The 21,775-nt window shown below is 42.8% G+C and overlaps 1 protein-coding gene across 1 annotated transcript in view; it reads left to right on the top strand.

Annotated features, from left to right (window-relative positions):
• Window positions 1-20,336, top strand: part of LOC101161457 (transcriptional enhancer factor TEF-1) — a 52,199-nt gene extending 31,863 nt beyond the window's left edge. The window contains exons 4-12 of the mRNA XM_023955425.1: window positions 568-630; window positions 1,943-2,074; window positions 2,175-2,224; window positions 3,631-3,692; window positions 5,137-5,264; window positions 7,053-7,226; window positions 11,718-11,858; window positions 12,015-12,167; window positions 17,710-20,336. Of these exons, the coding sequence (XP_023811193.1) occupies window positions 568-630; window positions 1,943-2,074; window positions 2,175-2,224; window positions 3,631-3,692; window positions 5,137-5,264; window positions 7,053-7,226; window positions 11,718-11,858; window positions 12,015-12,167; window positions 17,710-17,823 (1,017 nt within the window). The 3' untranslated portion in view covers window positions 17,824-20,336. The remainder of the gene's footprint in view (window positions 1-567; window positions 631-1,942; window positions 2,075-2,174; window positions 2,225-3,630; window positions 3,693-5,136; window positions 5,265-7,052; window positions 7,227-11,717; window positions 11,859-12,014; window positions 12,168-17,709) is intronic.
• Window positions 20,337-21,775: the final 1,439 nt, after the last annotated feature.

A 21,775-nucleotide genomic window follows, 5' to 3' on the forward strand; every position in this document is an offset into this window, starting at 1 on the left:
CGTCAGAGTGTCTCATCGTCTTAACAAGAAAAGATGTGTTTTTTGTGAAGCTGTGTTTGTGTAGCACAGCCTGCCGAACCTAATTGCAGATCCATCCCCACTATTTCTTCCTGCTTTCATTTTGAAGGGATTTCCTCGTCTTTTTCTGTCAATTTTAGGAGTTTTCTGAGAGCGGACGCCTGATTGCTGCTCCTCTCAGCATTGAACCATTTTCTGTGTGAGTGCTGACGGCTTTCATGCAGGTCCAGCTTCACATAAACACACAGAACAAAAAATGCTGGCAGCAGCTGTCCAAACTTTTTATGTTTATGTCCTTTTTTCTGGACGGCGCAGTAAAGAGTCGCTCCGAGACTCAGCTCCCAGGTGTCTTTTTGCTCTGAGAAAGATGTGCATAGATGGCTCTATTCACTGTTGTCAGGGGAGTGCAGTGCATGCGTGTGTGTGTGTGTGCGTCCGTGTGTGTGTGCGCACTTCCAGTATGGCAACAGTCCTTTCATTACCATGGCAACTCACTGTTTGGTCCATTTTCCTTTTCTCCCAATCTCCCCTTCCTTTTGCCCTCTCCAGGTATCCAGTCATATCCAGGTTTTGGCCAGAAGAAAATCCCGGGAGTTTCAGTCCAAACTGAAGGTAAGAGGTTTGTTGTTCCAGAAAAAGGCGGTGTTTTCCAACCCCAGTCCGTGTGTGGAGCAAACACAGCCGATTAGGGAAGATTAGACCTCATGACTGCGGAGAAGCTCCCAGCAGAAACACGGGCAGGATTGGCTCTGAATTCAGAGTTTGGCTTTTACTGTCGGAGGAGATGCCTGTCGCACACTTTCAAGTATCCTAGGTGTCTGATTAGGCTGCGTTACCCCCCCCCCCCCAATACATTCATTCACCTCGTCCCTCCCTACTCTTTGCCCCCCCTCATTCTGCCTCCCTCCCCACTGTTAGCTGTGATTAACTTTGAAGCAACAAAGGGCCGCTTGTTCTCGGGGAGCCGGCTTCAGCTCTGACCTCATGTTTTCACCAAGTCCTCAACACCCGAATCAACACGTCAGGACGCTGATCATCAGGTCCGTCTGTAAATTGGGGACAAAATGCTTCCACACCTGTTTTTACAAAAAAAAAAATCTTTTCCTTTTTTGGTTCTATACCCGACAAATGAGATTTTCACTTTCATTCGATTTTTTTAATCAATTGTGAAAAGGTTTGTTCCCTTTTGCTATAAAATTATGCATACATTAATTCAAACATATATTTTTACAATTCCAAATCATCTCTAACTTCATCCTAAATAAAAATCTGTATTTTAATACATTTCACATCAAGAAAATTTGTTACAATTATTTTCACAGCTATGAATGAAAAAAACTCAAATTAAAGTCAATAAGTTTTTTTTAAAGTCAATTCTTCTCAGAAACAAAGGACCTTTTTATGTTTTTTTTCACAGACAATAATGCTCTACAGCATTAGATCAGTTAAAACATTCATAGATAATTGTACGTTTCTAAAAAAAGGTCAGAAAAAGTAAAGACTTTTCTCTTCCATTAGCAAACAGCTGAACGCCTGCAGCCCCATTTTTAAAACGGCTTTAAAGAATTTCCAAAGTGCTCAGAAGAAGAGCAGCCTGCCGTGGAAATGGGATTAAAACGTATGTAGGAGTTCAGATGGAAACGATTCATCATGACTCCTGTTATTTCTCCTCAGAGGAGAGACTTTTCTCTTTGCCAATTAACTTGAGTGAAGCTGCCAATTAGTGATCCTCCAGCTATGGCAGCTCCTCTAATTCACTTTCCTTCAGCTGTTTCTGCTGTGTGTCACATTGGTTTCAGATTTTTAAGGCTGCTCCATCTGTGGATGTTCTGAATGAATCTACCCCAGCTGCACATTTTGGGCTCATGTCTGCGTTTTGCCGTTTCTGTTGAAATGTTCTCATGAGGCTGATGTTGCCGTGCAGGACCAGAATGCCAAGGAGAAGGCTCTGCAGAGCATCTCGTCCATGTCCTCGGCTCAGATCGTCTCTGCCACGGCCATACACAGCAAGCTGCTGCCTGGAATCGTACGCGCCGGCTTCCCGGGCAACGCACAGGTAACAAGGAAGAGGACAGTGTGTTTGTGCTTTGATGGCTGTGCGGCAGAGAAAAGGACCCACGCGTGGTGCTGATGGGGTGTGTTTTGTTTCGTTGCAGCTGTGGCAGGGCATGATTCCTGGAGGACAGTCCAGCTCCGCCACAGAAGAGTGAGTCACGCTCTGATCAAACACCGCTCACCGTCTCATCTGAAGCTGCAGGGACCTTCAGCCAAACTGAACACATGCATGACTCTGTCTCAATGCTTATGTTAAAGCCGTTGTTAGGCTTGCCCAAAAGAATTCACAATTAAATCGTTATCTTTTATTTTTGTTAATTCTCGCCCACATAGGGTTTGATGTATTTTGACTGCATAGTTGGTAGATGATCAACATATGACAGATGCCACTCAGGCTCTGATGGAGGCTTTTTGTGTTAGCAGACTCTCGTGAATGATGTTACTGCTTTGTCTCTGGTGTTTTCTGGAGGTAAGACGAGCTTCACACGGAGAGCGTCGCATGACCTGCAGGATTTCTGAGGCTCCTCCTGCACTGAAAAAACAATAAGTCAAAATTCTTATCCCATTGGCAGATTTTCTTTAAATAAGCAAAAAAAAAAAAAAAAAAAATCTGTCAGGGCTGTAAGAACAATAGTCTTATCAAGAATTCTTATTTTAAGACCAAAATTCTAGTCACTTAGACATGTTTTCAAAAACAAATATTATTGTTGATGAGATTATTTTTCTTGCAATGGTCTTTTATTTTTTTAGGATTCCGTTTTTGCAGTGGGCATTTTTGGCCTCTTTTATTTTGAAAGAAAAGAAATGACAACTTTCTGTTCTATTTAGTTTAATTATTGACTATGGATCATCCAGAAAAGAACATGGATAATGCAGATGATGGATCATTTCTTTGCACACTTGCTGCTTCCTGCTCTTTTGTGTTTTTAAGGGCAGATTAAAGGTTTCCGGCTCGTTTTTCCTTAAAGGAAACAATCACAGCAGCATTGATTATCAATGCGTGATGCTAGAAAGTGGAGTTTAATTTGGCTTCATAAAGATTGAAATGCTTCCCTTTTCTCCTGGAGACAAACATCCTCCTTGTAAACAGCTCCACCACATGCGCGCACACACACACACACACACACACACACACCCACCCACACACACTGATGATCATGGTTCTGAAACCACAGGTCTGAGCAGCTCCTTTTGAATCTACAGTTATGTAGGCGTGGAGCTTTTAGCAGTGAAACACCCATTTTTCTTCATTATAAGCACAAAGACTGCATGTGGCGTTTGAGATATGTTCTGCGTAGATTTTCAGTCCCGCGTCCTGCTTTTTCCTTGGTTGGCATGAGCGCCAGCGGCTGTTACGTGTGCATGAAATGATGGGAGCGGTGCTGAATGGGCTGAACTCAGAGCTGCTCTTGACCTCGGCTCTGCTTCTGTTCATGCCGCCTCGGAGCCACTCTTTTTGTAAAATGCGGGAACAGCCAGACTGGTCCTGCTGCGTCTGTTCTCCTTTCAGCCCTTTTCTGAATGTAATGCCCTCCTCCCTCTCTGCCCCCCACCCAGCATCAAGCCGTTCTCCCAGCAGGCCTTCTCTGTGCAGACAGCAGGGACCACCAACATCTCAGGTGAGAGGGACCAGGGGACAATCTTCTGCTTTCTGCCCCATTTATGTTGTTTTCTTTCTTCTTTTCCTTCTTTTGCCCTGTTGGGGCTCCTGGGTGTGCATCATCATGGGAAGAGGTCAAACACAGTGTCAGACCACCTCCACCTGAACAGACGTCTGTAACACTTAGAATACGACGTTTAGACAAAAGCTCAACAAAACAAAGACACAACACAGGAGAGTGATCTGCTTGTTTGGAAGATGAAGGGAAAAACATCTCCTTTCCTTCAGTTCTGAAGCAAAATTCAATCAACGTTGATCAGTTCTGCCCAAACTCTGTAATGTCCGGTCCATCCTACCTCAAAACCTGCTGAATCCCTTTTAGGATCATGGGATGCTGGAGCCTATCCCAGCTACTGTTGGGTGAAGGCAGGGTATCCCCTGAACAGGTCGCCCACCAATCTGTTGTAGGACCACACGCTCGCATTCACACCTTGGGGCAATTTGAATGATGAACAGTGTTTTTTTAACGGCACTTGACTACCTTCCTAGAAGGCCCAAAGTGTTCTTCAGTCACAGTCTCATTCACACACTGATCAACACCGGTGCCAACCAATAACCACCAGCAGCAATGTGGGGTTCAGGGACTTGCTCAAGGACACTTTGACGCATGGGTGGGTCTGTAAGGCTGACCACCCGATCAGAGGTCGACCGCTCTGCCTCTGCACCATGGCCGCCCCATAATTTACAGACACCCATCAACCTACAAAGCATGATTTTTTTTATCTGCGGGAGGAAAAAACCCACACGTGTACGAGGAGAACATGCAAACTGCCCACAAAGAACCAGAACCTTCCAGCTGTGAGGCGACAGCGCTGACCAGACTCTTTTTAAAGTTAATGATCTCTCTAATAAAATCAACTTTGACTCAAATATTGGAAAGATTTTTCAAAATGGATAAAGAAACATAAGCCTGAAAGGAGCACACAGAGATCTTTGCAGCTCCAGAGAACCACCCAAAACTGAACAGAGGAGAAGAGAGCAAGAAGACGAGAAGAGATCCTGGAGGGCGAGAAAGAAGCAGAAAAAGATGGAGAGACATTCAGGCCTCATTTGACTCAGTTCATGCTCCCATGAGGGAGAAAGAGTCTGCTGAGCAACAAGAACACGGAGGAACATCTGGATGATCCACAACAGAAGAGGAACGTTCTGGAAGGAGTCTGTCCACAAACATCTGGATTTAAGTCAGACATGGTGGTGGGAGTGTGATGGTGTGGAGCTGCTTTTTGCTAAAAGACCTGGAAGACTTTTAACAACTTTTGCTAGAACTGAACGCCACCTTTCTGTCAGCCATGGGGGAGGGGGGGGGGGGGGCATGAATTCACCACACACAAAAAGCTGTGTATTGCTGTAAAACTAGTATGTTTTTGTGAACTGTTGCTGAAATGTGTGTGTGTTTTTTGTAGCATATGAGCCTCCTGCTGCAGCACAAACACACCGAGAACCGGCGTGGCAGGGTCGCTCCATCGGCACCACCAAACTACGGCTGGTTGAGTTTTCATCGTTTCTGGAGACGCAGAGGGACCAGGAGGCAGTGAGTGCACACACACACACACACACACACACACACACACACACACACACACACACACACACACAGCAGCAGTCTACAATAGGCAGTCCCTATTGTCCCATAAACAGAGATGACAGATAACCTTACAGCAGAGAACAGCATTAAAGGCCTTTGTGCGTCTGCCGTATGAATAACCTTTGTAAAGCTCTATCTCTCCGTCTGCTCCGTCAATCTGTCATCCTGCCACTCTGCGCCTTCTTTGTCATTTTTCTGCGTTACGCTCGCAGACAGCTGGCATTCATCTTGTTGCTTTCGGTTTGGACGCCACATAAAAATGTTCTGCAGAGGCTCTGAAATAGATTCTGCTGTGGTTCCTGCATGATCGACACTCCTGTCAATAAAAGGTCGAAACATTTCCATAAGCTCAGATCCAGCGGTTGATTAAAAACAAGGAGCGTCTGCTCGTAAACATTACGGTGAGCCACAAAGTTCAATCTGGTTAAATAGATGGTCACAGAGTCAGCCGCCCTCTCAGGATTCACGTTCTGGGTTTTCAGGGTTTTGCCTTAAGGTTCTGATCAGATCTGACTTTAAAACAGACTAAATGTTCTGGACTCTGACCTAATGCTGATTTCCTGACAGCAGGTTAGTAATAAATCCAGGAATGCAGTTAAATAATCTGCATCTTCAAACAGGATTTTATGGTTTTCATTACCATTAATATTACTTTGATTTGATTGGAAATGGTTTCTTTAGAGCAATCAGAGCAAGAATAATGCACAAAACAATACAATCATCAGTTATACATTCATACAAAGTTAAACTTACTTACATACATCAAACTTAATTTGATTTAATTAGATATTAAATCAAAGATTGCTTGAAAGGGAGTGGAAGGAAGTGAATTTATATAATCCAACCCCTGTTTTAACGTACCATTTTATTACATGATTTATCATTATCTGTTCATAACTTCTATCAGACAGAATTAAGAATCATTAAGTATCAATAAATCAATAAATATGAATTACTTAATGTAATTATGTAAAAATAGACACTATTTTAGAATGAACATCAGATTATTGTCATTCGAAAAATCACGACTATGATTAAAAATAAGACTATATCAAAAAAATAGACATGATACTGTTTCAGAAATCTTCATAGTAAATGCAGATCAAGTATCAAAAATATGAGCAGATTATTTTCCATTAGAAAAAAATCATAAATCAGTTTTTTTCTTAACCTTTATATTTGTTGTGTCTATTAGAAAAATATGAGTGATCACATCAATGGAGGTGGGGTTCGTCGTCATGACGCTGGTTTCTAGTGTCTTTGACCATATTTGGGTGTGGAAAAAGCAGAAGTGAAGCCTTATAGAACAAAATGAAATCCCAATGGATCTTTTTATCTTTTGGTTCTTTTCTGTTTATGCTTTAGGGCTTGTAACCCTTGTGCTATCCTATGCACTTTATTGGGAGTGGGGTCATCTAGACCCACTAGACAGTGCTCTGAACCTTTTTTCTTCAATGATTTGTGATCTTCACTGGTGTCCATGGATTACATGAAATTTTTCCACCTTTATCCACCTTTGTCATGGTAGGGAGAACACCTCAATGGAAGGGGGGGGGGGTCATAGGATAGCACAAGGGTTAACGATGTTAGTTCTTCAGATTTTCTGTTTTATGTATTTCAATTAAATGAAATAAGTCTGCAGACACACCCCCACCCAGCTCCATGAACCACAGGGCATTTAGACATTCCTGTTTTTAAGCGCTCTGCATTTGTCCGTCTCCTCTTTCCTCTCAGTACAACAAGCACTTGTTCGTGCACATCAGCCAGAGCAGCCCGAGCTACAGCGACCCACTCCTGGAGTGTGTGGACATCCGGCAGATCTACGACAAGTTCCCGGAGAAGAAAGGAGGCCTGAAGGAGCTGTTCAGCAAGGGCCCGCAGAACGCCTTCTACCTGATCAAGTTCTGGGTGAGAAGACCCTTCATCCTGCTGACACTCACTGTAGCCTGACTGCAGACTTTTAGCTCCACCTTAAATACAGAGCGAGCCCCTCCCACTTTTCCAGTGGTGTTTTTCCACACACATCCACATCTTTGTCTGCGCTTCCAGGTGTGAGAGTGTGTTTGCGATCAGTGCTTCCACCTGGGATACGGAGGTGGTGGCTTGATGAAAGCTCAGTTGCTTTGTTTGAACACCTGCTCACCTCCTGACTCCTGTGTGTGTGTGTGTGCGTGCATGCGTGTCTGTGCGTGTAGGGTTGTGTTTGTGTGTGTGTGTAGGTTTGTGTGTGTGCGTGCATGCGTGTCTGTGTGTGTAGGGTTGTGTTTGTGTGTGTGTGTAGGTTTGTGTGTGTGCGTGCATGCGTGTCTGTGTGTGTAGGGTTGTGTGTGTGTGTAGGTTTGTGTTTGTGTGTGTGTGTGCAGGTTTGTGTTTGTGGGTTTGTGTGTAAATAAGTGTGTGTGTTTTTGTGAGTGTGTATCATATGTATGTGTATATGCTTGCATGTGTTTGTAAAAGTGTGCTTGTGTGTGTGTGCACCTGCGTTATTTTTATTACTATTAATTTTGTCTAAACTAAACTAAATTAATTTTGATACCAACATTTTAGAAATGAAAATACTTTTAATTGAAATGATAGCAAATTGTTTGTTTTGGTGTCAAGTTTCTCATTTTACTCACATATATGAAACAATTAAAAAAGGACAAATCAAAGTTTGGACTGTAAACATCTACAGGAGAGTCAAACTTCAGGCTAAAACATTTCAATTCAACCTTTAGTCAAAAATAGTAAATGTCTTACTGAGACTTTTGCTGAAAACGTCTTTAGTGTTTTTCACTGAAGCTTCACTTTAGCAGAAGTCTTCATGGTTGGTATGAGATGTTCCTCAAAGGTCAGCTCAGAATCCAGGAGAAGATCATCTCCGATAAACGTCAACATTTTTACTGATGCTTGGAGAGTTTTTCAGGGAAACGTTCACATTTCCTATGAGAGGTTTCCATCAGCCCATGGAAATGTCTCCAGGCCAAACAGGACTGATATCTTACATTTGTTGTAATAAATGATCTAAATGAAGTTTTACATCATGTGATATTGTTGATGTTTTTGCTCTGACTGATCTGGGGGGTATTCCAGGAAGCATGTTTAAACTAGCCTGACTTTAAGCCTGAACTCTGGCTGAAATCCGCCTGAACTTGCTCACTCTGGGTATGTCGGTTCCAAAAGACCGGATATGAGTTACGCTCGACTTGGTAGCCCTGGGTTAATGCACGTGCACAGCAAGTACATAAAGACATTCTGTTTTTTTTTTTTTTTTAACTTGTCCTGTCCAACAGCTGGGCAGACAGATGAGAGCTGAGGGCCTCTTGTGTTGGACATATTTTACTTTAACAACAGGGGTTATGAATCTTCAGACAAACCAAAGGTATGTCTGAATAAACCCCTTTTGTAATTGAGGCCAAACTTTATTCATTTTAATCGTATTTGAAAATCTTTTGTGTTGGACCGGACGAAAAAGGAAAGAAGGGAAGAAGAGAGAGGGATGTTAGAGACATTCTCAATAGATCGCCGATTTCCAGAGTCACCATGGAAACGTGTGGACAGCGCTATACTTTAGTGAGACGGAGTCTGAGATTTAAATAACGACGTATGAAGATTATACACCCATCAAAAAAGTAATACGGCTGCATCATCAGCAAAAGAGTTTCTGCTTGGAGAAAAAGAACGGACAAAGTAAACGCACGACTTTCTGATCTTATTTCTATTGTCATTGTATCGCATATATATATATATATATATATATATATATATATATATATATATATATATATATATATATATATATATATATATATATATATATATATATATATATATATAATTGAAATGATTGTGCTATCAGGATAGCTATCAGGATATATATAACTTATCCAACTTAAATGAATTAATTCAATTGGTAACAAGTAATTGAGTTACATTTATTCAACCTAATTTCTTACGTCTATAAAACTCAATATTTTTTTACAACTCAAATTTACATATTTATCTAACGAAATGACATATTAATCCAATTTAATTAAATGTTTTTCCATCTTCATTAATTGTACTCCTTGGACTCTCATATGTCTAAGTTTGAGCCTGCAGATATACTCATTTTTGTAACAATAAAATGAAAGAAACAATATGGATTAGCAATATGAAATCATGCACCTTTTCTCCAGCTTTGACATTACACAGCTTGTCAGTAATCTCATCCTCCTCTTCCTCCCTCTCACTCATGGTGAAGAAAGAATTTAACATAACAGGACAAATAACTAGAAAATACACAGTAAAACAACTAAACAACTAAACACATTTTGCCAAAAACCCACACTTTAACCGAAATCGGTACAGACAGGCAAAGGGAATGGTATCCCACAATTCCTTGCGCTGCCGATCTAACAGCAGCACCAAAGGTACACCTACTTAACCCTCCTGCTATCCTAGGCACTTTAACATTGGGAGTTGGGTCATCTAGACCCACTAGACAGTGCTCTGAACCTTTTTTCTTCAATGATTTGTGATCTTCACTGGTGTCCATGGATTACATGAAATCTTTCCACCTTTATCCACCTTTGTCATGGTAGGGAGAACACGTCAATGGAAGGGGGGGGTCATAGGATAGCACAAGGGTTAATTGAATTAATTTGAATGAAAGTTAAATAAATGTCTGAAAACTACGTGTTATTTTTGAGCTGACTTAACAAAAAAAAGATTTATCTTAACTGAAGCAAATACTTAATTTAGATCAAAGTAAAAAGTTTATCTTTCCAACATCCATATGGGGTCTTATCACCCTCTCACGGTGGAAAAAGTATTATCTGAGCTTTTTCATCCACTAAATCATCTTCAAATGGACATGCCATGCTGCTTCACCTCTCTGTAAACAAACTAACCTTCAACTAAACCTGCTCCAGACCAGGTTATGTTCAGAGCATGAGTTGCCATGGTAACTTGACATACCCTGACACATACCTCCATTTTTGGAACCGAAAGTTGAGGTTATCAACTTCCTTAGCCTCAAACTTACCGTGGGAGCTAGCATAACCTGCTTTCTGGAATACCCCCCAGATGGATGTCGTGCAGCACGTCTGTTTTTGATGATGATGAGGAGGACTTTGGCAAGTCTGGAAAGACTCTGTTGTGATGCAGTGGGCAGCGCTTCCTCTGCTCAGTCATGTGGGGGACAGGTCACATGACCTGGGACATGTTTGAATGCAGCATGTTTGCAGGTTCTGCTGTGTGCTCCTTTGATGGAAGTAAGGTACAGATGATCTTCTAACCCTGGGCTCACACTGCATCCAGTCCAACTCTGCCTTTGCTCCATTTCGTTGGCTTCAAATTTTGGAGCCAAAGCACTTTTCTGTGATGTTCGGGCAAATTAAACGACCTAAACTGGAAATCGTGTGAGCGAATGTAAAGTGTATCCGGCATATTTTTCCAAATAAAGCCTATTTTCTGCTGGAATCGCTATGTTTTCACCATGGTGACACAGGGTCACAAAGTGTGGTAGAGCACTATTACTGTCATTTAACACCATGGATGATGAGAGGCTGATCACAGAGGCCCACAACCACCCCATCCCTTATGATACTGCACATCCTCTTTATAAGGATAATGACAAAAAGGACAGAGCCTGGGATGCAGCAGGACTGCAGCCATCCGGAGCCAATGTGAGTCATTTACCATAGCTAGACCGCTCCGGTGGCTGCACCGGACCCGGACTGGATGCGGTGTGAGCCCAGGATAAGAAAATGTGATGTTGAGGATCCTCAGCAGAGATTCAGGGGAAGGGCTTGTGAGAGCTGGTGGGCGGGGCTGTCCTCAGGGTGAAGCGTCTCTCTGATGAGCTGAACCTGCAGCACAAAAACAAAACCTGCTTCATGTCTGCAGCCTCCCTCCTGAATTGAATTAAAAAGCTCTCAGATCCTCCACAGTGGAGCATGCTCTTCCTAATCAGCTGCTGCGGTGCAGCGCTGTGCAGAGGCTGGGGGGGGGGGTCAGCATATGGTGTTTGTTCTGGGCCCTCAGACATCAGCTCCTCCTCAGAGAACTCATTACAAAAGGTACAAATCCTTCCCTTGGCCTCACTGCTCCCCGCATTCCCTGTTCCGTGACTCAACATCTTTGTTTGCCATCGGCAGAAGACCACTCATGGTTTCAGATTTACCTGCACAGATCTTGAGATTCTGCAGGACCTTCTGTGGCGTTTCATAGTCTGAATACAAAAATAGTAAAAAGACAAACTAGTTCAGAGTTCCTGGTTTCTGGAAATCAAATCTAAACGTGGATAAAACAGATCTGGTGTCATGCACATTTCTGCTTTACTTCCTGGAAGATCTAGCCTGGCTGCAGTTTTGCCGGTGCCCAGCAGAGGGCGCCGCTGTCATCCTGCGTGTTCAAAATGATACTCTGTGCTTTTAGGCGGACCTGAACTACAACGTGCAGGACGACCCAGCGGCCTTCTACGGTGTGACCAGCCAGTACGAGAGCTCCGAGAACATGACCATCACCTGCTCCACCAAAGTCTGCTCCTTCGGCAAGCAGGTCGTGGAGAAGGTGGAGGTGAGGGTTCTTGCCAGACTTAGAGATTGCTGCAGCTGGCTTTGTTGGAGAACAACAGCACACCAGAGAGCCTGAGTGATTCTGCCGTGTGTGCACGTGTGTCTGTGGAGCTTTTGAGGCTGCCGCCCTAACCCCCCCCTGTCCCTTCCCTTATAGACGGAGTACGCCCGCTTTGAAAACGGACGCTTCGTCTACAGAATCAGTCGCTCTCCCATGTGTGAATACATGATCAACTTCATCCACAAGCTGAAGCACCTGCCGGAGAAGTACATGATGAACAGCGTTCTGGAGAACTTCACTATTCTGCTGGTGAGAGCGGCGCTCTTCTCCGCCTTCATCTGAAGCACTTTCTCTTTTGGGTCCAACTGAAACTCGGTGTTTCAACAGATTTATTACAAGAGATGATAACAGTCAAGACTATTAGACTAGAAATCAGAATGGAGCCTGATTTCTAGTTCCTGTCCATTCATATTCTGATCTATTTTCAGAGTATTTCCAGAGGATCTTGTAATATGGAGTTATTTCAGTCTCAATAATCAGAAATGCACACAACCGGTTTTACAAATACACACGCTCCGATTCACAAATGTCATTTTATGCAAACGTGAAAAATAAATTCGGAAATACACACCCTGTGTTTCACAAACACACACATTGTGTTTCACAAATGCACACTAAATGTTTTACAAATGCACAATAAGTGTTTCTCACAAATGTGCACACTGTTTTTCACAAAAACATTTTAGAAATTCACAATAAATGTATCAGAAATGCACAGTAAGTGCTTCACAAACATGATTTTTAGGTACACATGTGATGTGAACTCACAGATCATTCGAATTGCAGAATGTGCATTCAAAATCCCGTTCTCGTTTGTGAATCTCCCCGTGTGTGTGTGAGAGATTTTTCTACGGTGAATATTGAGACTCATCTGACGGAGCAGGTCAACTAATGTCACCATTGGCTAGTGAATCTGTCAATCAAACCCATCGGCAAAGCAGGCGGGTTCGCTTTTAGCCAATCGAATGGCCCCTTACACTTTCTCTACGCTTTCTGCGGGTGGCAAAAGCCCCGCCCATATTTGATTCTGTATTAGTCATTAGCGTGTTAGCCTTAGCATGGCTTGTCGGTTTATTGCCTTCGGTTTTCAAAAATTACTGGCTTGTGCAACTTTTCAGTGGACCTGGAAGCAAGGCAACAGTGGTTGAATGCAGTTGACAGAATCCATCGAACTCTGTACTGGTCATGAGATTTACAATGAACGTTTCACTCAGGATTGTTTGTACGTTATTCTCTTAGCTTTCATGCTAGCGTCATTTCAACACTCAGACACGGTTCCCTTCGGTTTTGATCATATGAAGGTGGAGGAGAAAAATCTGCAACTTCCACAGAAGGTTTTGTGGAGAAACTGGCATCACTTTGCTCCGTACCACGCAGTGGGACTACATTACCTAAGGCTCATCTCACTGTCAATCACAGATACCCAATACACCTCCCCCGCTCAGCCCAGTCACTTTGATGGACCTTAATTTTATTTTTTTAATAACTCAAATGTCATTGATTTTATATTGTAACCATATACATATACACATCTTGGCCAGGTCACCCTTGCAAAAAAGATCCTCATCTCTCTGGGTTTTATAGCTGGTTAAATACTACACAACAAAAAATGGTCATAGAACAACAAAGTGCAAACATTCACCCTTTATTGCAGAGTAAAATTCAGTGAAAACATGGACAGATTAAAACATCAAAATTTAAGCAGATGCAGGGGATCTCTACTGATTTGAATTTTATTTAAACTGGGACTAATTTTCATAACATCCTTACATACAATGAAGTCCCTTGAACAATACAGCAGTATTGATTTGAACTTTGTCTTGCTCCCCTCAGTCTCTCTTCTTCTGTATGTAATTATGTCGCCTAAATTAAGTTCTAAACAAACATGACAGTAAAGATGTAGGTCCACTCCCAAACGGACTGAATTAAACAATGGGTTGATGTCGTCTTGCAGTTCCAACATTTGTGGACCCAAAAGGGGACTGTCCCATACCGGGACATTGATCCCAGGATGAGGTTCAGCCATGGATCCACTCTCCTCCCATTCAATCTCTGGAACCAGCATACCCTGACAAAAAAAAAGATACCGTTTATGAATAGCGCTGTTTTTTTATGTTTTAGATTATGTAGGCACAGTGACCGACTAATAATTACTTATATTGTTGCTGGCAGGCAGACCTCATATCTCCATAACTGTTTATAATTTGCAAACAAGTGAACCTTAACAAAGTAGTGACATTAGTACATCTGATAGCTCATAATGCCATGCGTTGTGATGCATTTTGAACTTGGAGATGTGCTATTCTTCCTACAAACAAACAATTTAGGGAAATTGTTTGCACCACACAACAATAATCCTTTTCATTCATTTTCGATGAAAATTCACTGTAGTCATTATGATTTCATGATACTCTTCTTGATACTTTCCACTTTAGTCAAACTGCACACAAATCAGTTGTCCAGTACAGTGAGATTAAATAAAGCATTTACCCGGGGATCAGAAACAGGGTTCTGGGTCAAGCCCAACTGCCACAGCTGATTTGGTGTCATGCTTTGCTCCGTCCTGATTGGATGGGTGTCCCACGCGTCACTAAAGACATCCAAACTGGCCTGAATGCGTGGTAGGAAAATGTAATGGCAGCAGAATACGTGATGTTACTGATATTGAGCAAGTCTTGGTCCTCAGGAGAGTGCAGGATGTTGTAATATAAACCAGTAACACTCATGAAGACATCACACCAGAGGGGCTCAATCCTGTATTTGGAAAAAAGCAAAAAGAAATATTATATCGTCAGATTTATTTTTAATACATCATTCACTTTTATGTATATATTAAAGCATCTAAAACTAGGTTCAACTCACCGTTGATTGTGTGTACACTTTTCCTGTAATGAAGCCGTTTGTGTCAGTTCTACGTACTGTGAGCATTAACTCGGCTATGCCCGCATGTTCTCCTCCGTGATATCCTCTCACCCTGACAATATCATGAAAATCCTGTCTCAAACACATAATTACAAATGCATCGCCAATACATGCATTTGTAATTATTACACATCAATTTAAAATGTAATGTTCTTATGTACGTTGCCAACGAGTAGAATTTGCTCAGAGTGCAATAAATTGCAGGAGTGGGTTACATGTATCACTGGGGAAAAAATTGAGGTGAGAGAGACTGTTAAGGTGGGGGGGTAAAATGTTATTCATGAGGGGAAAGAGTTTTAGAGTTGCCTTTGTTTTCAGAGGAGTCTAAAAAAAGTTTTTTTGTACAAATAACCAAGTACTTATCCTGCCTGATATGTGAATGAAATATTTCTTTATGAATAACATGAATACCTCAGAGGAAAGCCATAAACGTTCACAGCGTCACTAAAGAAGGCCAAGTCTGCACAGTTGTTGTCTGCTTTCTTCAGGTACAAGATCTATGGAATACAAGTAGAAATACTTTCAACTGACAGATATTTACAGAGGCAAAAATGCTAAATTCCCAATTGACAGGTAAAACAGTAATACAATAGGATGATAAAATATGAAATAGAATAGAATAGAAAGGTATTTAGGATGTCACGCTTCAGTAATTCCTAGAGAATAAATAAAAACAGGACAAACATGGATTAGATCATTTAGCTGTCTGAGATTAAATTACATAATTTTCAAATATTAGAAGGGGGAATTTTTTAAAACACTCTTGCTATGATGACTTGAGCTTGTAGTAAAGAACAGCTTTAAAAAAAAAAATCAGAGACAAGACACTGATCACAGGAAGCCTTGTGTAATACTTACAGTAACTTCTACTCTAATCACTGTTGACGGCTGATTTCTCCCATCCACCCTTTCTGTGACTACGTATCGACTACAAAACAGCCTAAAAACATAATGTTTGGGATTCTTGTCATTACGTCATTGGAAGTAAAGATACGGGGATTTTAGTGGCTGTCACTCTGACACAATCTCACAGGGCTTTTCAGCACAATACGGGTTCTAACGTTAGAAACTTAATGAGGCTTCTTTCATTCAACAGTGGATTCACGCCACTGTTATATTCAAAAAATGCCGTTTTCATGAATGTCATATGAATTAACTTTGTTGCACATATCCACCCAGTCTTATTAAAGTCTGGGTTGTGAAAAGACTGTCTAACTTTAACCCGGATCGCGTTTACATAAAGGCAGCACACGGAACAGCTAATTTACTAGCTAGTTAGCATAGCATCAGTGTTTAAACAAATCCCCGTCTCCAAATCAATACTTTTTATTAAACTTTCTGTGCTGCTGTAAATCCGGCATGTTTTCCCCTTAGTTCCTTATGAATCATGTTAAGAACCTACATTGGCTGTATATAATCTAGCTTGAACCGACGCGCTAGCTTAAACTTCCCTCACACAGGGCAGGCAGACACAATTTGAGTCGAAAGCCGGCTAGTTTCGAGGCCCTAGGTTGGTTGTAGTTACTCGTGTTGTGTGAAGAGCTGGTATGCCAAGTATAAAACTTGACAAAACCATCATAAGTCCTCCCCCGCTTTCATAAAAAATATGACCGCACAGGCTAAGCTAAGCTAATTTGCGGTGGGGGTACTCTGCAAACGACTCGGCTGAAGTGCTCATAAAGCATTCACACATGTCACTTGGCTAAGGAGAACGCTTCAACTTAGTATTCAATAACATAGGACGTACAACGAGGGAATGATAAAATAAATGCATTACTTACGGGATGAGACTGATCCCGTTCGGAAGACCTCTCCGCCATGTTTGCCGCCCGCGTCCTCCCAACTGCTGTGCTGAACAGCTCCCTCCCTCGTCAGTTGAGAGTGAAGAATGTAAGGGGCCATTCGATTGGCTAAAAGCGAACCCGCCTGCTTTGCCAATGAGTTTGATTGACAGATTCACTAGCCAATGGTGACATTAGTTGACCTGCTCCGTCAGATGAGTCTCAATATTCACCGTAGAAAAATCTCTCACACACACACGGGGAGATTCACAAACGAGAACGGGATTTTGAATGCACATTCTGCAATTCGAATGATCTGTGAGTTCACATCACATGTGTAACTAAAAATCACGTTTGTGAAGCACTTACTGTGCATTTCTGATACATTTATTGTGAATTTCTAAAATGTTTATGTGAAAAACAGTGTGCACATTTGTGAGAAACACTTATTGTGCATTTGTAAAACATTTAGTGTGCATGTGTGAAAAACAATCTGTGTGTTTGTGAAACACAGGGTGTGTATTTCCAAATTTATTTTTCACGTTTGCATAAAATGACATTTGTGAATCGGAGCGTGTGCACTTGTAAAACCGGTTGTGTGCATTTCTGATTATTGAGACTGAAATAACTCCATATTGTAACCCTTGTGCTATCTTAGATGACCCCCCCCTTCCATTGACGTGTTCTCCCTACCATGACAAAGGTGGATGAAGGTGGAAAGATTTCATGTAATCCATGGACACCAGTGAAGATCACAAATCATTGAAGAAAAAAGGTTCAGAGCACTGTCTAGTGGGTCTAGATGACCCAACTCATAACGTTAACGTGTCTAGGATAGCACAAGGGTTACACGGAGCTGTTTCTGTACAGAATGAAGTGTGATATTCAATATTTCTGCTTTTTACATTTCCGTTAAGAGGACAGATGTAAATTCCTGCCACTCCTGCTTTTATGCTGCATCTGCTGTAAACGTTGGTTATTTTAAGGATCTGAATTGTGACTCCTACTCGTGTTAAGGATGAGAAAGGAGGCAGACATGACTCCATGTCCCAGCTGACGGGTGGTAAGGTATTCCTGTTTGTGTCCAGGTGGTGAGCAACAGAGACACTCAGGAGACGCTGCTCTGCATGGCCTGCGTGTTCGAGGTGTCCAACAACGAGCACGGAGCGCAGCACCACATCTACCGGCTCGTCAAGGAATAGCGGCCGCTCCGGTTCTGGCCTTTTCCTGCCGATCCGGCCCCGTCGGAGGAACACTGTTCTGAGGGAAATCCACAACACTCTGAGTCAGCGGGACGAGCGACTGAGGACATGGCTACACTTCCACTGCTGGCTCTGGAGGAAACAGGATCACTGTGACTTTACAGCCCAAACGGGTGTGCTCATAAATGATAACTCCAAACTGACGGTCGGGAGCTCATTAGCTGTGAGAGCGGCCCAGTGAGAGTGCAGCCATGGAAACCCGTCAGAACCCAGCTGGGTGGTTTTCCCAGGAATGTCCAGACTTTCCTGTTGCCAGGAGATCTCTCGTCTCCGGCTAATTGGTTCCTTCCTGTCTGTGCGCCTCGCCTCTGCCGTGCTGATGAAAATGAGAGTGATATTTCTGTTGGGAAAATGCAGCTCCTCTGGCCCCCCAGTGGGGAAACCCACCGAAGGTCAGACCCGGTGTGCCGTCAGTAACCGGAGGACGTTCCCGTGATCCAGAAGGGCGTCTGCACAGAAGGGCGGCGAGAACGCTGCGGCGGCTCGCACAGAGAGAGGAGGCTCGTCCCAAAGAAAACAAATCAGACTTTTAGGTTTTTAAACTTCTAATCTTTGGGAAATTCTTTATGAATAGAAGCATATAGACTATATTTCGAGTCCAGGATTCCTATCTAAAATCTATGAGAAATAACCAATAAATTCAGGTACCTTTCTGAGCAACAGGTGGTTCAGCAGAGAAAAAAGAGATGTTCTGATCTGAACCCTGTAGAAAAGCACTGTGAACTCAAACATACTCAGTTGCTGGTTCTGACCCAGATCCCCCGGCCGTGGAACCGGCCGAGCCTTAGCGCGTCCGTGCTGCCAAAACCCTTCAAGCCTGAAATGCTGCTCCAGCTCCTGCAGTCTCCTTCAGCTCCATCAGAAACCAAAACGCTCCTGTTGGAGTGGCGGTGAGCCTGCGTCCCGCTCCGCGCAGGAAGTGCCTTTGGCGGCCACCAGCAGCAGACTGCTCTGTTGGGCTGCAGTGCCGGTGGTTCTGTGTTGTACGTGCGTAGAGCTTTTAGTGGCTTTGACTCCGTTTTCCGTGTTTCAGTGCAGATTTCATATTTAGTGGTTGTTTTTTCTTGTTGACGCTCGGCACCAAAAAAATCCTGGAAACTCTGTTTCTTTTGCTGACCTGGAGGGTTTTATCGCCACAAAGAGCTGCGTGTTTGATGTCGTCCGCTGCCTCATCGTAGCGCTGCCGTTCTTACAAATGTGTGTTGGAAAAGCAGGATCTGTGTCGGGCCTGACCTTTGCAAAGGTTAAAGGAGGGCGGAGCTACTGTCATGTCCGCATTGAGCTCAAAGTGAAGCCAAGAGGATTTGCTGATTCTGAATTCTCTGCAAAGCTTCAACAAGAGAATTTTCAGAAAATGTAAAAACTTTATTGGCATATTTCTATCTGAGTTTTATGCTTCTTGTTTAACCTTTTCGTTCATTAAGTATTTTTAAATTCACAAAAATCCTTTCTAAATGTCTAAAATCAGAGGCTTTCCTGGCAAAGGAGTATTTTCAATGTTTGTCTGTATTTAAAAAACAGAACGTTTTCACAGTCAGCTGTGGGATCAATAACAGTTGCTTACATAAACACTTTCATTTTGTGGTGACAGACTTGAAGGAGGTTTTAAATTGAACTGCATTTAAACGTTACCGTTTGTCCAAATTGTAGAAAAAGCCTTCGGCTGAGTTTGCAGCTTCAGGGGTGTTTTTGCCGTTTGCTCTGCAGACGTGACAGTGGCGTGACGGCTCTGTGCAGGAAACACATGCAGCTCAGGACAAACACGCTGAGGCATCCAGAGAAAAGACGCTCACACTCCTGCTAAGTTACTCTGCAAAACAAAGAGTCCGAACTGGCAGGGTTCTGCTTCTGACCCGCTGCCGTGTCTGAGAAAACCTGAGAGATAAAAGGACTTTAGTTCATTCTGGCTTTAACAACACGACCAGCATCCCCCGAAACGCCATGTAGCACATGGACGAGAAGGTCACAGACAACCTGGAAGCTGCATCCGTGACCCGTCCGGACGTCATCTCCACCGGCTTACCAAAGACAGTGGACACCCGTAACCATGGCAACGAGCAGACTGAAGCAGCCCGGAGCTCTCCATCCCTTCTGAACGTGGTCTTGTGTTTGTTGGAAGTCACTCTGTAATCGTCCCAGAATGGCCTTGAATCTTCTCGCTCCTGCCCGAGCGCCGAGGGTTTCCACGAGGTGCTTTGTATAAAAGTGACAATAACCTTTATTACAGATGTTGTGTATATCTTTAATATTCGAATGTTTATCCTATTTTGTGAAGAAGAGAGTGTTTAGTAAACCCAGACGCCAGTAACGTTGGTTCAGCACAGGGTCTGATCTTGCTTTCTAACCCTTCCCCCCAATATGGCTAAAAGTATGTTAGATATTTTCTAGCTTTGTAGGGACTTTGTACGCATATATGCTATTCAGTTTAAATAAATGGTCAGTTCTAAACTGTGCTCCTGTCTTCTTTTTCTTGAATGTTTCAACGAAAAGCAGTTAGAGTGAAAACAGGAGTTGTTGAAACATCTACAAGGTCAGAATCATGTGATCCTTTCACAATTTTCCCTCTTGAGTTTGTCACATTGTAAAATCCAGGCTCAAAAATGGAAGTTTCTTTTTTAAACAATTCAGAATACAGTTGTGCTATCTTATGGGGTCCAGATGACCCCCCCCTTCCATTGAGGTGTTCTCCCTACCATGACAAAGGTGGGTAAAGGTAGAAAGATTTCATGTAATCCATGGACACCAGTGAAGATCACAAATCATTGAAGAAAAAAGGTTCAGAGCTCTGTCTAGTGGGTCTAGATGACCCAACTCCCAATGTTAAAGTGCCTAGGATAGCACAAGGGTTAAATTTCATTTGATGAGAGTGAAGCATGTATATGATAATCTTCTGATGTCCGTTTGATGGGCATCAGTCTGCTTCACAGTCTTTCATTTGTCTCAATATTCTCTTATGAAACAGGAAAGTAAAGGAAAAGGACATTTCTTCCCCGAATTTCATTAACAGTTTGGTTTTGTTGTCTTATTTGTTACTACATTTTTCCATCCAGCATAAAAAGCATAATATTTTTCTCAGAAACTCCTGAACAAATGAGTGATCAGATGATCACAGGAGGGTCTTTACAAATGCAAAGATAGTTTAAATCAGCGGATTTCGTCATCAAAGCAGATTCTATGTCATGGTGCCTCTGTCAGACCCCTCCCCCTCTCCTCTCCGCTTGGTTTCCTGATTCAGCCCAGCTGCGACCACTCACTTCATCATCACCGCCTGCCTACTTAAGGAGCTCCTGGACCAGTATTCATCGCCAGTCCGTTGCCCCTGATGGTGCATACTTGGCCCTCAAGTCTAGTTCATGTTTTGCTATCTTGTTCCAAGCCTGTGCCTAACGTACCTTGTCTTACCTGTCTCCAGGAAAACCCCAAGTCACGAGTGGTCACCTGAATCTGCCGTTGTCTGGAAATGTCATCTGGTCTGTTCCATCAGACCTCACCACGAGCCTCTGCCGAACCACCTACTTCACGGGACTCCTCCTACGCTGTCGACTCTGGACCCCTCGGACGAATCCACCAGTGACGCCACAGGAATCTGCCTCTCGCTCTCCGGACCTCCAGGAACTGTGCCTTCTCATTCTGACCTGATCATTAAATCCGCTTACTCGCCACGCAAACCCTGCCCTGTGTCTCATTCCGGGTTTCAGCATCTGGGTCTCTGAAGTTCTGTAGCCATGACATTCTAGGGGTGTAATGATTCATTTTAACAACCATTCAATTCATATAATGCTTGACAATAAGATTCATCGTCAGCATTGGTCTATTCTGATCGATCTGATTCTCTGGCCTAAAATGGATTCAGAACATCTTCATCCAAAACTTCCAGCAGTGAGACTCAGAC

This window comes from Oryzias latipes, chromosome 6, assembly GCF_002234675.1.
Source record: "Oryzias latipes chromosome 6, ASM223467v1".
Taxonomy (NCBI): domain Eukaryota; kingdom Metazoa; phylum Chordata; class Actinopteri; order Beloniformes; family Adrianichthyidae; genus Oryzias; species Oryzias latipes.